At 42.8% G+C, this 14,567-nt stretch overlaps 1 protein-coding gene across 4 annotated transcripts in view; it reads left to right on the forward strand.

The window, feature by feature from the left end:
• fancd2 (FA complementation group D2) overlaps positions 1-14,567 on the forward strand; it is a 33,632-nt gene that overhangs the window by 14,488 nt on the left and 4,577 nt on the right. For all 4 annotated transcript variants that reach the window (XM_022249277.2, XM_022249276.2, XM_087135755.1 and 1 more), the window contains 19 exons: positions 284-415; positions 943-1,050; positions 1,631-1,774; positions 2,230-2,349; positions 2,939-3,015; positions 3,578-3,730; positions 5,047-5,269; positions 5,704-5,812; positions 6,176-6,311; positions 7,151-7,409; positions 8,032-8,148; positions 9,091-9,219; positions 9,774-9,892; positions 10,686-10,799; positions 11,384-11,511; positions 11,686-11,785; positions 13,208-13,333; positions 13,678-13,882; positions 14,358-14,507. In XM_022249277.2, the coding sequence (XP_022104969.2) occupies positions 284-415; positions 943-1,050; positions 1,631-1,774; positions 2,230-2,349; positions 2,939-3,015; positions 3,578-3,730; positions 5,047-5,269; positions 5,704-5,812; positions 6,176-6,311; positions 7,151-7,409; positions 8,032-8,148; positions 9,091-9,219; positions 9,774-9,892; positions 10,686-10,799; positions 11,384-11,511; positions 11,686-11,785; positions 13,208-13,333; positions 13,678-13,882; positions 14,358-14,507 (2,649 nt within the window). The remainder of the gene's footprint in view (positions 1-283; positions 416-942; positions 1,051-1,630; positions 1,775-2,229; positions 2,350-2,938; positions 3,016-3,577; positions 3,731-5,046; positions 5,270-5,703; positions 5,813-6,175; positions 6,312-7,150; positions 7,410-8,031; positions 8,149-9,090; positions 9,220-9,773; positions 9,893-10,685; positions 10,800-11,383; positions 11,512-11,685; positions 11,786-13,207; positions 13,334-13,677; positions 13,883-14,357; positions 14,508-14,567) is intronic.

A 14,567-nucleotide genomic window follows, 5' to 3' on the forward strand; every position in this document is an offset into this window, starting at 1 on the left:
CGGTGGAAGGCCTTTCTATTGTGCATGATAGTCATACTGTAGTCGTTCTGCAGTACCTGCATATGCAACACTTAACTTGAATTACCACACACTGTGCATGTAGTTTTAGAGAAGCAAACGGCATGCCTTGGAGAAACCAAATACATTTTCAGATGACTTGAAAACGAACAAGTTTCAGCTCTTGGATAAGATTCTCAGTCACTTTGTGTACCACTTACCTTGCAGAACTGCTTCTTTGAAGTAATTTTTTTTTTAAAATTTTGTGCTTGGCGTGATCACTCAGGAAGTAATTGGTTCATTGGTAGCGCACATCGGCAGCGGCTTTGAAGGAGAGATTGAGGCAGGGCTTGACGTCTTACTCAGTCTTGTAAAACACCATGCTAGTGATGTAGCACCCTTTGGCATCTCCATAAAGGTACCGTAGATCTTACCATATCTGTGGTAGTCTAGAGGCAGATTTTGGAGGATTTTGGCAGATATAGGAAGGCCCATCTTTAAGGCAATATTATCTTATATGGGCAACATGCCCCTTGGAAGTTACAGAGTTCAAGTAATAGTGGTAGAATTTGATGGATATGTAAGACTTCTGTCAAAAATGCTAAGGATATTGATGTTAAATTTACATCATAATATTATTGAGAAGATTAAGTCGTAACAAGAAAATTTAAGTTGGTTTTAAGCAAACGAACATCAAATAGAACCCGTGTTTAGTCAGTTTGATAGCTGAAGACAACTGATTCATTGAACCATGAATTTCTTGGCTTTTCACCTTTGAAACAAAATACGTTTTCAACTCCCATGAGCTGTGTTACTTTCATCCCATTTCTAAATCCTGAACTTGCCACCACCAAGCCTTACGTACTTGTCATCATTAGACCTGCCTTCAAACCATTTGGCAAAATTGATCATATTGGTTCAATCTTGACCTGTTTCCTTTTCCAGGGAGTACTGGACTACTTGAGCAACTTGTCTCTGCCCCAGATTCGCAAACTGTTCTCTGTGCTCAGTGTACTTGCATTTAGAAACAGTCACGAAAGCGCCAACATACAGGTCAGTCAAGAATTTATTCAGTTTCTCAACCTCAATTGTTATCTAGTTAGTAACAGGTTGGTCATTTTTCAAATTGCATTTCGGTCAAAAGTCAAATCACAGCCAAGTCCAAAGTCATATCGCAGTCAAGTCCAAAGTCAAATCACAGTCATTTCAAAGTCAAATCACAGTTAAATCCAAAGTCAAATCACAGTCATGTTTAAAGTCAGAAGAACCAAATTACAGTCAACTCAAAAGTTTTGAACTGAAAGAAGAAATGTACCGTGGCAAAAGAATGTTTTTAACAGTCCATATGGATGGCCTGTGCCTTGACTAAAGATCAGATGACCGGTGATTTGGCTGGCCTTGACTCATGATACCTTGATAATACAACTTGGTCACAGGTTGGATTTGTTGGTGAGAATGCCAGTCATAAAGTGAAGTAAAGCAGGTTTAAAATTGTCCAAACATTGAGAAATTATGTACTAGTGTTCTGGTGGCCCTGCTTTTAGTATGGCAACTGTACACGTGTTTAGCTTTCACAGAATGTGTAGTTTGGGATGTAGGAGTAACACTTCTGAGTTTGTTTCTCTGTTGATAGGACGAGCTTCATATCGTCATCAGGAAACAGCTGTCCAGCAATAGCCCCAAGTACAAGTGCATCGGCGTGATCGGTTCGCTCAGGATCGTCAGCAACATGGCATTTCGTCAAGAGAGGGAGATCTCCAAGGAGACATACAGCAGTGTAAGAGAATTTAATCAATATCACTTGACCAGAGCATATTCGAATGATTGGAAATAGTTCACATTCTAGTGTTTACATAATGACACTTTGGCCATACATTAATCCTAACCATTCTGAATCCAACAGGCGTATGCATGATTTCAGTGATGCCTAGGGGTTAGGGTTAAAGGTTGACACTGCTCTTACTGGATATGAAATGCATCCCCTATGAAATGATATTTCATAAGGTAATTTAAAAATAGAATGACAGTGTTTGCACCTCTCTTCCCTTCAGTAACATCAGATGTAAACTGGTTTTTTTTTTCGTTTCTCTGAAACCTCAGGGTATAAGGTCCCATTCCTTTGTCCAAGGCATATGAAAGTTGTGGTCATTTCAGGGTAAAGGTGCCCTCAACTCTCAGAGCAGTTCACAAATTTGACTGTTAAATATTCAAGGTGTTATGTTTCCATGGCAGGTGGAGTCGCTACTGACGCTAGTCAGAAACAGCAGCAACAGCATGCCAGAGGCTTCGGCGCTGTTCTTTGACGAGTTGGCCAATATCATGGAACAGCAACAGATGGACCCTAAAGTAGAAGTAGGTTGACCATTAACAGTCACCTGCAGGTCCGTTATTAAAGAAAAACACTCCTGGAAGGTAGAGAACTAGTCATCTCTTGTATGACATGTCTTTAAACAGCTATACAAGAATTTCAAGCATGCGCTGAGGGCAACTTGACTCTGTAATTTTTTTATCTCAAGTTTGATGGTTATTTTTTAGTACACTTCATAAGTATTATGTGCCTTGACCACAGAATTTTCGTAAGGAATTCTGCAAAAAAAGTTTCAACTCTTTTACGTTAAGTACAAAAGACTGAACAAAAGAGATTAGAATAAGAGAAGTAATTAATAAATTATCCTTCAGTAAAACAAAAACTTTTTCAGCTTTTTTTTTTTTTTGAAAAGTAACCCAAACTTTTTTGTACTCAATGATAGAGTACTAAAGTATGACGTCATTTTGAACCAGAAAATGTGGTGCAAACAACAGGAGAACGAACGCATGTTGGTTCTCGTGCTAATACCTTTTGCCCGTGTAATTGTGGATGTGACGTATTCATTTCGGTACTCTATAACAACAGCTAATGGCATTTGGAGAATGACTTTGCATAAACTTGTTTCCTTGACAGCAACTGATTGGCGAGACCGTTATGAATGACTTTCAGGATGATTTCATTGTGGACATTGAAGCCGATCGTGTCTCAGGGTAAGCATCACTTTTGCCAAAGAATAGAAATGGGAAATAGAAATTGTCCAATGGGGGTTATCAATTTAGTTCAGATGGAAGTAGTTTTCAGAAAAACTGATGAATATTGTGTTGTCCGCACTTATGGACAGAATGTTACGGTGTAATTTTGCTTCTTATTTGAATACTGCATATTCCAGATAGTTCTCATTTTGCTTGAAAAGTACTCAGAAAGCGGTTCGGTACGTAGAGGTGCTCAGCTGTGCTGAGAGATGTACTCAGAATTCTTTGTTGTTATCCACTTTGTGTGAAACTGCGTTAATTTCCAGCTTTCTTCGAGCACCCTGCTGTGTGTCACAAAATCCAACGTAACTGAAAATGAGATCACTACTAAATGCAGTGGTCAGTGGATTTTGTCACACTGGTCTGTGAAATACAAGCCTTGGCAACACATACATAGTTTCCTGCTTCATCCACCTGTCATAATTGCTCATATCCAGGTAATACACCAACATTTGCCAGATGCTGTTTGCATTTCTCCTGGTTTAGAGCTAACAATAAACTGTGACCACTCACGTTGCAGGGACTACAGCTTGCCGATGAAGGAGCTGTATGGTCTAGAGGCTGAGGAGTCACAGGGAGGTGTTGCCATCAATCTTCTTCCTCTCATCAGCAAGGCGGAGAGGGCTCAACTTAACCTCGGCTCGGTGTCTGTTGATGAATCGGAAGCCAATGGGTTAGTTTGCTGCTCCAGTACATGAGGATATGTTGCAGTGGTCCATGTTTCATAGATCTTGAAGTTGTTTTTTTTTGTCTTTGTAATGGCAATCACTTAGAGGTATTTTACTGCAGCTTTTCAAGGACAAATGTCTCCTTCAGTTTTCTATTTCAACTATCTTATATATAGATTAGCAAGACAAATTTCACTTGTGGTAGACAAAACAACTTTACATGGTTTCCATCTTTACATTCATGCTTAGCTAATTTTCTCGTATTTGTGATCATCTTTTCCTCAATAAAAACCTGAAAACTCTATTTGAAAAATGGTCGTGCATGAAGTGTAAATGCAGATGGACAAATTCTGTGGTGAACATTTTCCGAGCAGCTTCAAGCGTAAAGGAATTTGAGGCACTAGTTCCATACTTGGTTGTTACAGAGATTCAGGCAAGAACATAGACCAGCACTGCAATGGTACCTCAGTCACAAGTAGTTTGTACATGCACATATCTGCTGGCAGGTCATACGGGTACATGCATAATAAAAGCCACTGTTGTGTTGGAATGCATATGACATCCATGTAATGAGTATGTCGTGCCATGTCATGTCACAGTCACATATGCTGTGTCATGTCACCAGTGTTAAGCCCTTCACAAGACCACGTAAGACCAACACAAGACCTCCAGTCTGAATTCAAGTCAAAAGCCATTCAAATGAACTCCAACAGAAGCATTCCTTTGTCATTGTTCACACTGTTGCTTGTGTCTGGTCTTGTGTCTGGTCTTGTGTCTGGTCTTGTGTCTGGTCTTGTGTCTGGTCTTGTGTCTGGTCTTGTGTCTGGTCTTGTGTCTGGTCTTGTGTCTGGTCTTGTGTCTGGTCTTGTGTCTGGTCTTGTGTCTGGTCTTGTGCATGGTCTTGTGTCTGATCTTGTGTCTGGTCTTGTGTGTGATCTTGTGTGTGATCTTGTGTCTGGTCTTGTGTCTGGTCTTGTGCATGGTCTTGTGTCTGGTCTTGTGGTGGTCTCATCTACAACACCACATGTCACAGTCATATATGCCATGTCATGACATAATCATATATACCATGTCATGTCACAGTCATTGATGCAATGTCATGTCACAGTCATAGATGCAATGTCATGTCTCCTTTGTGGATATACCACCACACAGTGGGTGAGCGGACACAGATTTATCATTGCTTCTCTCTGTGTTTATTGAATTAACATGGTGATGCTGGACAAGCTAGGGATTAGTTTGAATGGCCATAGTGCTTGACCGAGAATGTCCTAGTCAAATCATTCAGCATCAAAATATTCCCCCCACCCCACCCATCCAGATCCCGGACTGTCTCCCCTCTCTGCATGGCACCCCACTTCCGCCTGCTGCGGATCTGCGAGCAGGTGCAGAATAAGGGCAGCCTGGAGGGGATAGATGCCCTACTGGGCTGCCCGCTCTACACCGTCAGCGAGGAGGTCATCCCCAAGGTCAGCTCTCTCTCCAGGCCGGAGCGAGAGATGCTCTGCACCTGTCTGTTCCTCACCATCAACTGGTTCAGAGAGGTAGGAACCAGTCTTCAGTTAGCACTCATGCACTCCTATAAATGCTCAAGTACTGATGAATACTCATACTCAGCTACCCACACTCAAGTGTACTCATCCGCAACATAACAGATGTAGTACTCACTACCCAGACTAACACTAGGCGGTTTGGCTATACCCTTGTATAGGCTTATGGGTATCATGGGATTAAGGCAAGAGGTAAGCAAAGTAATTTGAAATTTTCCTTTACCTTTCAAAGTAAGCAGATTTTCACTCTTTAAGTTCAGGTAGGCTATCTAAACTTTCAAGAAACTAAAGATGTTAAAGGCAGGCTTGGGCTCTTTACAGTGACAGAAATTACTGAGTTGTTTGTAGTTTCTTTGTTTTTCAGAGAGGGACTCACAAAGGTGTAATCATTATTGTTATTTGGTTAATGCTTAATGAATCTTCCGCAGGTTGTGAATGCCTTCAGTGGGTTGACAGATCCAGAGATGCGAGGCAAAGTACTGTCCAGACTTAAGAACATCACAGAGGTCCAGAAACATCTGCAGACATGCTTGGCAGGTGTGTTTCCTAAAACGCCTTGCCATCATAACAGTTTTTCCAAAGAAATTGACAAACTTTATAGAAGAATGAAAGTGACAATAAAGGATTTGTTTGCATCATCTTCGGAACTATTTTCTTGTACATTTCCCATAACAGACAGAGGACCATTTTTTTTAGCAATTTAAAGTTTGCTGTAGATTCTGATGAATTGGGTATGATGCCAGTGACATTTAAAACCCTTCGTACTGAAGCACCCAAGTCCTGCTTCAAGGCTATTTCCATCCACATCATTTCTGTATTTTACCTTTTGAAAGCCTTCAAAAAGTGCAACCCCCTCCCCTCCACATGCCCCCCGTTACTTCCTCTCATGCTCGATTGCAGAAACCCCAAGCTTCAACCCGCCCCTTGCCAACTTTGACAGTGGTGCAGCTCATAGTACCGGTGGTGCCTCCACATCAGCATCAGGCTCAGCTAACGCGACAGGTGTTGGGAGCAAGAGAGGACGAAAGGCCAAAGAGTGAGTTTGGATAGTACGGCTAATGGTAGATGCTTGAAAAGGTAGTGATTGTCCAGGTAGAATCACCCAAAAAAATCAAGCTGTATTTACAACTGTAGGTAGGGTATGTTTTTGCTGAAGCTCAGTCTGGGCCTAAGGATGCAGTCAATGACTGTGTTTGATACAGGTGCATTTCTCTCCCCCCCTGCACCCCTCACCCTGCACCCCTCACCCTGCACCCCTCACCCTGCACCCCTCACCCTGCTCCCCTCACCCCGCACCCCTCACCCTGCACCCCTCACCCTGCACCCCGCACCCGTCACCCCGCACCCCTCACCCTGCACCCCGCACCCTGCACCCTTCACCCCGCACCCCTCACCCTGCACCCCTCACCCCGCACCCCTCACCCTGCACCCCTCACCCTGCACCCCTCACCCTGCACCCCTCACCCTGCACCCCTCACCCTGCACCCCTCCCACGAGCTGATAACTGAGTATTACATCATCAAGGCTTCATTCTCCAGCTTTAAAGATCTTCAAGTACCAGTTGTTGAAAGTTGTAATCACCTGGTGAAGGATGATTCTCACATATGGCACTGCTGGCAAATTTTGATTTGAACGTGCACAATAAAAATGTTGGTTTTATCAATAAAATCCCAGATGCATTTTACTAGAAACCTTTCAGAATTTGCAGGAAGCCAGTAACATGTTCTTTCAACTTTAGCTTTTAGGCAGAATCAACTTGCCGCATGTAAAGCAGTGTAGTGGCTTCCCCCCTCCCCTTGTCTTCCACAAACTTTGTCATGGATTTTATGTTCCGGGAGTTGGCTTTAGTAAATCCGCTTTGCTTCAATGAAACAGAAAGAAGAAAAAGACTTCAGACAAGTCTGATGCCTTGAATGACACCATGGCACACTGCAGCACCCAGAACACGACCCTCGACACATCCCAGAACAGATCCACACAGAGCGAGGCCGGCGGATCAGAGTCTATGGACAACGGTGCTGTTGACTTGGCTCGCTATAGGATTTACTTCCGGGAGCTAGACATCGATGTCTTCAACATACTTGGCTGTGGTCTGGTGTCAAGGAGTGTCTTGGATTCAGAGATGCATACAAAAGTAAGAATTGACAGGCAGCAATTCTTCACACCTCATATCTCATTCAACAGGTGTAACCTTTTTTGACCTTTGGATTTTTTATGAAATGAGATTTGAAGAGATTAAGTTAATTCAAATGGTTACCCATGGAAACTAGCTTACCAGCTGAAACTACATTACTTGTCAAACCTAGGTTAAACAGGCTGAAAACTGGGTTAGGTTAGGTGAAACCAGGTTATCAGCTAAAATTCTAACTGGGCAAAGCAGGTTATTAGCCCCAGTCAAAACAGGCTACCTGCTAGTCAAACAAGATTACCAGCTAAAGTAGGGTTACCAGCCAAAGTACCTTGTGTATCCACTTAGCGTTTTGTTTCAGCTGACATTGCATTCATCCCTATGAAATGGAGCAGTTGTTATATCAAAGGCTAAGAAGAGAGGTGTCCCCATGGATTGATATCAATAGCTGTAACCATGGTTATTGACTGTGCCATGTTGCTGGTGAAAGATGCAGATGTAGTCACTGAACTGAATATTGGTTCCTGGGTCTAAAGATATGGAATGTACAGTACCTCTTCTTACTGTGAAGCTTAATCTATCTCATTATCTTGTTACATAAAGTGTCATTTTTATGAACTTTTCTCAGGAGGTTGTGGTGCTAAAACTTCAACCTCCAGAGCTCCATTTCCTCTTGGAAGACCTGAGCCTGAAGTTGGACCACGCCCTGCTGGCGTCTGCCTCTAAGAGGAGAACTTTCCTCAAGGTATTGAGCCACCGCTTGTCCTTGATTTCTAAAGTTTCATACTGAAATCATATGTGGGCAATTCACAGTAAAGCATGCCACCAAGAGTTTCCTTTAGACAGGCCACTTTTCATGTTTACGGTCGACACACTACCGTGATTAAGCAGACTTCATGCGCAATTTGGGACAATTGATTGATTGAGGCATTCCCTGCACCACACAAAACTATCATTTTGACTACCTGACACCCATTCGCAATAAGCAATGTCAAATTTTCAACAAAGATAAATGGTTGGAAATAATTCAAGTTTACCACGCACAGCACAGTTCGCAAATGAGACTTTGGCGATTATTTATCCCATAATGCACTGCAAAGAGGCCTCTTCGTAACAGCCTCTTCGTGGCACACTGCATTGAGAATTGCCTGTGCTACTCGAATTTAAAGAGACCGAACTTTGATTGAGTTTTTAGCTGTTTCAGCAAAAAAGTAGACTTGAAGTCGAAGTGAATCCAAAATTTGAAAATAGAATTATGATTTTTCACATTTGCTTAGTCCTGGCCTTGCCCTCTAGGTTTGTGGTGTTAGATCCACATCCAGCTTGGTGAGTTTTGAATCAACAAACATGAACCCCAGACTATGGTAGTGTGAGAATCGATATATTTAGAGTTGACAGCGGGCTGGAGGTGGAGCTGAAATAAAACGTCTATCAGAAGAATTCTTTTGAGAATTTTTCTCAAAAGTGAGAAAGGTTGAGACTTAAATGTTGGAGGGAACTTTCTTAGTTCCGAAAAATCCTAATTTGTAACAGTAGACATTGGGTCCAAATTCATGTAAAATATTGCAAAATAGATTCATTCATAATTAATACTTTAAGATTTAGTTTCAGCCAACTTCCAGTACTCATTCTGCTTTTTCTTCACTCATAATGGTCATCTTTTCAATGTTGTTTTGAATTTCTGAAGACCAAGTCGGACAGGAATGCTGGATTCTCCCACCTGAACCGCTTCAACCCTCGGGAAATTGCCGAGAAGGCCATCAAGCTGCTCCCTCATCTCTGTGAGCACCTGGAATCAACCAGCGCCTACTTTCAGGCAAGACACCTGTCCAGTGTCACCGAGGTTCAGGGTTCACTTTCACAGACAATATTAATCTGAATACAGTCGTACAAGGTCTGTGAACTTGCATGCAAATTCCATCTGGAGTGCATTCTTTGAATAAACAGGAAGCAACTGTATGGTTATTGTCGCCTCACTGCTTAATTAAGGGTACCTCAGATGCTTTGTTCAGGCAGTCAGTGCAGTAAGCAGCGTGTCATGTTCTTATCCACTTTTTCCAGCATTTTTTGTTTGCGTTTCATTCGTCGGAAAGACAAAATCTTAAAGAATAATCGGTGAATATCCCAAGAATCAGAAACTCCTTGTTATCTGTTTCCCTTTTGTATCTGTCGTTTGTTGAAATGCTCTTGTGTATGAATTCACGCAGTTACAGTGGTAAGTCCACAGGCAGCAACCAGGTGCAGGTGAGATTGTCTTGATCACCTCATCGAAATTCAAATTGTGAAGAGAAAACCTAGAAATGTACAGCCAAAAGAATTCTTTGCGGTTTGCAATGTCTTCTTGATTGTGTTTTTTTTTTCCTTTGACAGGCCCTAATTGCGGAAAACGATGGCGTCATCGATGGCCCTGGTACCCACACGCCCGAATACAAAGAAATGGCTTCGTGTCTTCTCCTCCTTCTGAAATCATTGCTGTCGCTGTTTTCATGGTGAGGAACTCTGAGTTATCTGGCCACACGAGGGAGCATCTCATAACGCAAAGCGGACTGACCCTGCAAAGCCGAAACGTGATTGAATGCTAGTGTTTCAGTGAGATCAGTCCAACGGAATGCAAATGTTTCCAAGTTTTTGTATGCTCCCTAATCCTTAACAAAAGCCAAGGGTCCCTCTCATAGCTGGATCATTAAATTTATGGCAGTGATTGGTCACCTCCCATTCTGATGTTTTCTGTGATCTGATCACTTCCAAGCAATTGAGCCACTGCTTTAAACTACTGTGAACAAAGTTTATAAGGCATTTTAATTTCTTGCGTTTAATAACTCAAGAAGGAATTTTGCTGCTGCAGTATCTGCCACACATTGTCAAGATACCTCAACCCAGTGACATTCTTGAACTGCTCGCAGGTGGTATTTTCCCACAGTGAGCTTTCCCAAGGCATTTCATATTATTTTCTGCCAAGTTTTCAAAGCGACAAGACACAGCGGGCCTTCACAAAATCCGTGCTGCATTTTGTGCCCCATTGTCGCTTTTTATGAAACTCTAAGACAGCCTCGTTGAGCGAGATTTTCTGACAGTGGCTAGACATGGCACGCAAGCACCTGAGGACTCCGCGCACACATCATCCATAGCCGCCTACAGGACTTGCTGAGATCTCTTTGACCGTTACTATCTTTCTTGGCTAAGGCTAAGTTATGTGACCACCTGTAGAAGACGGTTTAGAAAGCACCCAGCTTTGCCGATTTTTATTCTCTTTTCTTGGATGTATTCTTATCACATCGGTAGGAGTGGCTTCGCCTCCAGCGAGAACAAGGCCTTGTTCTTGGACGGCTTAAAAGTCCTGACAGCTCGCATCAGGAGCAGCAGCCGGACACAGCTCTCAGCTAAACAACTCCACAAGTAAGTCCACATTGCCGATAGCTTTCATTTGCAGTGAGTTGTGGAAAGTGGCGTATGCAGTAAGGGTTGCCTCCATCGCTCTCCCGCCCTCTCCCCCGAAACCAAGTTGCTCCTTTGTTTATCTTGGTTAGGAGTTGAAAGAGCCAACATTTTAGACATGGAACTGCCACCTCTTTGAGGGGACTCTTCTATGACTGAAAAAATTTGACAGTCATTTTGATTCAGAATTTGGCTGCCCCGCTTTAGAACTGGACATGCCACTGGTCACATCATTGTTCTTACGATGCTCTGTAATCAACTTCTTCGTTGTTTCAACCTTTTAGGGCAGAACCAACAAGAATACTTCCCCTGAATGGAAAAAAGAACAGAAATTTGAATGACACATTTTCTGGCATTAAAGGAGTCTTGTTCATGTCACTTTTCTGAAAGAAAAATGTGATTTTTTTTATTGTTACTTCCATCTTTTTTACTCCCAGTGTCCAGAGATTTGAATCATGTATTGCTTACTGAGCACTTGGAAACTCAAATAAGTTAATTGATTGTGGATCTCCACTCAGTTGATTTTTCTCATTTTTTTATTGTAGGCATGCCTTCACCTACTTGGAGAAGTTCTTGGACACCCTGCCAGATTTGCCTTCTGCAGTTTGCCTCCTTCGACTCCTCATTTCCCTTAGTGAGCTGCCGGAGGCAACAGACAAACATGAGAGCATAGGTACGCTGCTCCGATCCCTGTGTCAAGTATGCTGAAATATGTGCCAGGGTACCAGGTGACCACACTGTGCCCCCAAGATCAGCTGCCATATTGGAAAAGTATTTTAGTTGGGTTAATAGCGACCATGCAAATGTTGTTACACGATGATGGAGCGATTCTTATTCTTAATTGCAGCCAATATGGCCGTAGGGCTCCTGAAGAGAGAGTGGCTGGATCAAGACGGCCAGGCGGAAAAAGGTGCCAAGCACAATGAACTCCTGCAGTCACTCCTCAGGTATCAAGCCAAAATACTTTACCCAAATAAAGCAACCCAATGTCGCAATGGCTTATGCATTAATATGCTTAATAAACAGCCATTTCAGTTCCAAAGTCTGAAGTTGGCGCTACTCTCTCTGTATACAGCTCTGACCCAACATAACCTTAACTCAACCCCAGCCTCAGACCAAACCAAAACTCCAGGCATAAATCTATCCCCATGACAACCGTTCCTCTCAACTTAACCTAAGCCGAACAAAACCCACAGCTGAGTAGTCACCTATTCCTTCACATGTCTGAAGTTTATCTGACAAACATTTTCTCTTTAACCACTTGCTGCCGTGGAACCCTGTTTCGAGCACCATGGGTTTATATGCAGAGCCGGGTAGCCCGAAATGGGACAAAAGAGAAATTAATCTATTCATTTTCATGCAGACTTGAAGTTTAACCAGTGATTGGTTGAGTGCATTTATTTTCTTATATGCACGATGTATTTTGCAGTGCCGATTTGATGTTTTCAAGTAGTCTTAACCCTAAAGAGCCAGGGGTGGAGCCTTAGATCTCAGCTGTTCCACACCCAGTCCTTCCGACCTTGGCAGACATCCAATGACAATAAGCCACTTGCGAGTTAAATTTGAATAAAATCTGGTACACTGTGTTATTTGATTGCACAGAAATGTAACAATTTGAATTCCCCAGACTATAGACACTGTTGCTATACCCTGTGATTCGGGGCAAGCTTTTGCGTAGCGACCACCATCTCTGTAGTAGACTGGTTCCTTTGTGCTGTTCTTATCCATTGAGAACAGTGTATCATTGCAAGGCGTCTCTTACGTAACTAAGCAAAAGCTTGCCCCGAATCATGAGGTATGGCAACAGTGGTTTTAGTGTGGAGAATTCTAGTTGGTATGTTCACATGAATTTAAAGAACTCACTGTACCAGATTTTATTCAAATTTAATTTGCAAATGGCTTATTGTTTTGAGTACATCTTTGCAGTTTTGAATGCCCTCAGACATTCATGCCCTCAGACATTCATGTCCTCAGACATTCATGCCCTCAGACATTCATGCTCTCACCTGTGTTGACCCCCTACCTTATATACTGAGAACATTTGGGGTCAACCTTCCTGGGAAAAATGAACGTTTTTGTCCATTTTTCATAAAATTGGTGTCAAAATGACTGTAAGACATTAATGGAAAACTCCCAAAGGATCAGCATGAAAACAACACGCATTGCAATGGTTTTGCGATGATGTCAGGGTTAGGATTACAGATTACTGAAAGATCAGTTTGCTGTCCTGTCCTTCGTTGTTCAATTGTGCTTGCGTCCTCATTGCAGGAGAGTGTATTCTTCAAAGCACGGGGGACACAGATGCACTGCAGTTAAAGTAGCTGTCTTCTAGAAACATGAATTTGTAAAATCTTTTGCTTTTTTTATAGCATCTACCTGTGCCACACGCCTGATGTGCTGAAGAGCATTCAGGACATCTGCACAGTGGGAATGCCGGAGCTAATGAATAGCAACGACAGGACAGGCTACTCCACAACCTTTCCCACCCTGAGCAGGTAAGGGTTGACCGTGAGGAAAGCTTGGTACAGCACTCTGTGTTGGGCAACGGCTTTGTGCGTGAGTGCAAGAGGGCGCTGTGCCATTCTGTGCACACTTTGGCAGACACTGAATATCATGTTTTGTTACTCACTCCGTCGGGGAGCAAGAGAGAGCGTGCTTTCACATAGCAACCCACAGTCTTTTGGTGGGAACTCATGTGTACACGCACCTGTTGCTGTGCATTCGGCGCAGGATCTGCTGAGCATGTGCGACTGATTTCTATTCAAATGTACGCGCCAGGCACACAGATGAAATGATTCCAGCAGTTTTTGTCTTCGTCTTTTTTGTGACTGTTTCGCAGATTGTCATTTGGGAGTTACTACCGCATCATGTTAGGACACCTCACGACCTATCTGCGGGATCTGTATGTCAGGGGGGCATCCGACCCCGGTCGCTTCACTGAAGAGCGGCTTATCCGGTGGAACATGGCCATCCGTGTCTTCCACATCCTAATCAGTCTAATCAAGGAGTTTGATGCCAGGGCCAATCTGACCTCTGCTCTGAAGGTAAAAGGACTCATTGTCCAGGATTGTTAAAAAAAAATACAAAATGATGGTTAAAAGAAAAACAAAATATATGGACAAAGGATTTGTTGGTTGGAATAGTGGCATTATACATGTATGTCACTATTGCTCGTTCCTCTTGTTTATGTGGCAGGAATTGACAAATATTGAGCGTTAATAAAGTACTGTTCCTGTAACGGACTTCTTTGGATCCCCCTTGACAGGGCTGCATTGTGTAGACGACAGCTTTTCTGAATTGTTTTATCTGTCATTTTCCTGCATGTTGAATTTAATTGAATAAGACAAAATCGAACATACTGAACTGGAGTTAATGACAGCATATCTCAAAGAGTGATGCTGCTAAGTCTTACATTTCGGTTCATTACATATTTACTGCAACTTGTGTGTTGCAGATGAGAGTTTACTCTCAACCCTTTATCCTCTGGGCATTCCATGTTTCCATCTTCTCTGTCCTCAGTATGGCGGCATCTTCATTGAGCTCTTCCTGAGGCATGCCATGCCGCTGCTGGACAAGCTCTTCCCATCCCACAGGGAGGATGTGATGGGGCTGTTGAAAACCCTGCAACAATGCACCAGGTCCATGCACCACATTGGCAGCCACTCCAAGGTGTGTCTCAAGTGCAACTCTTATTAGGTATTCGTTGGACGTACTCAGCATCAGCCCATG

The sequence above is a fragment of the Acanthaster planci genome, linkage group LG04, assembly GCF_054643075.1.
Source record: "Acanthaster planci isolate LZ-2023a linkage group LG04, COTS_SCS, whole genome shotgun sequence".
Classification (NCBI taxonomy): domain Eukaryota; kingdom Metazoa; phylum Echinodermata; class Asteroidea; order Valvatida; family Acanthasteridae; genus Acanthaster; species Acanthaster planci.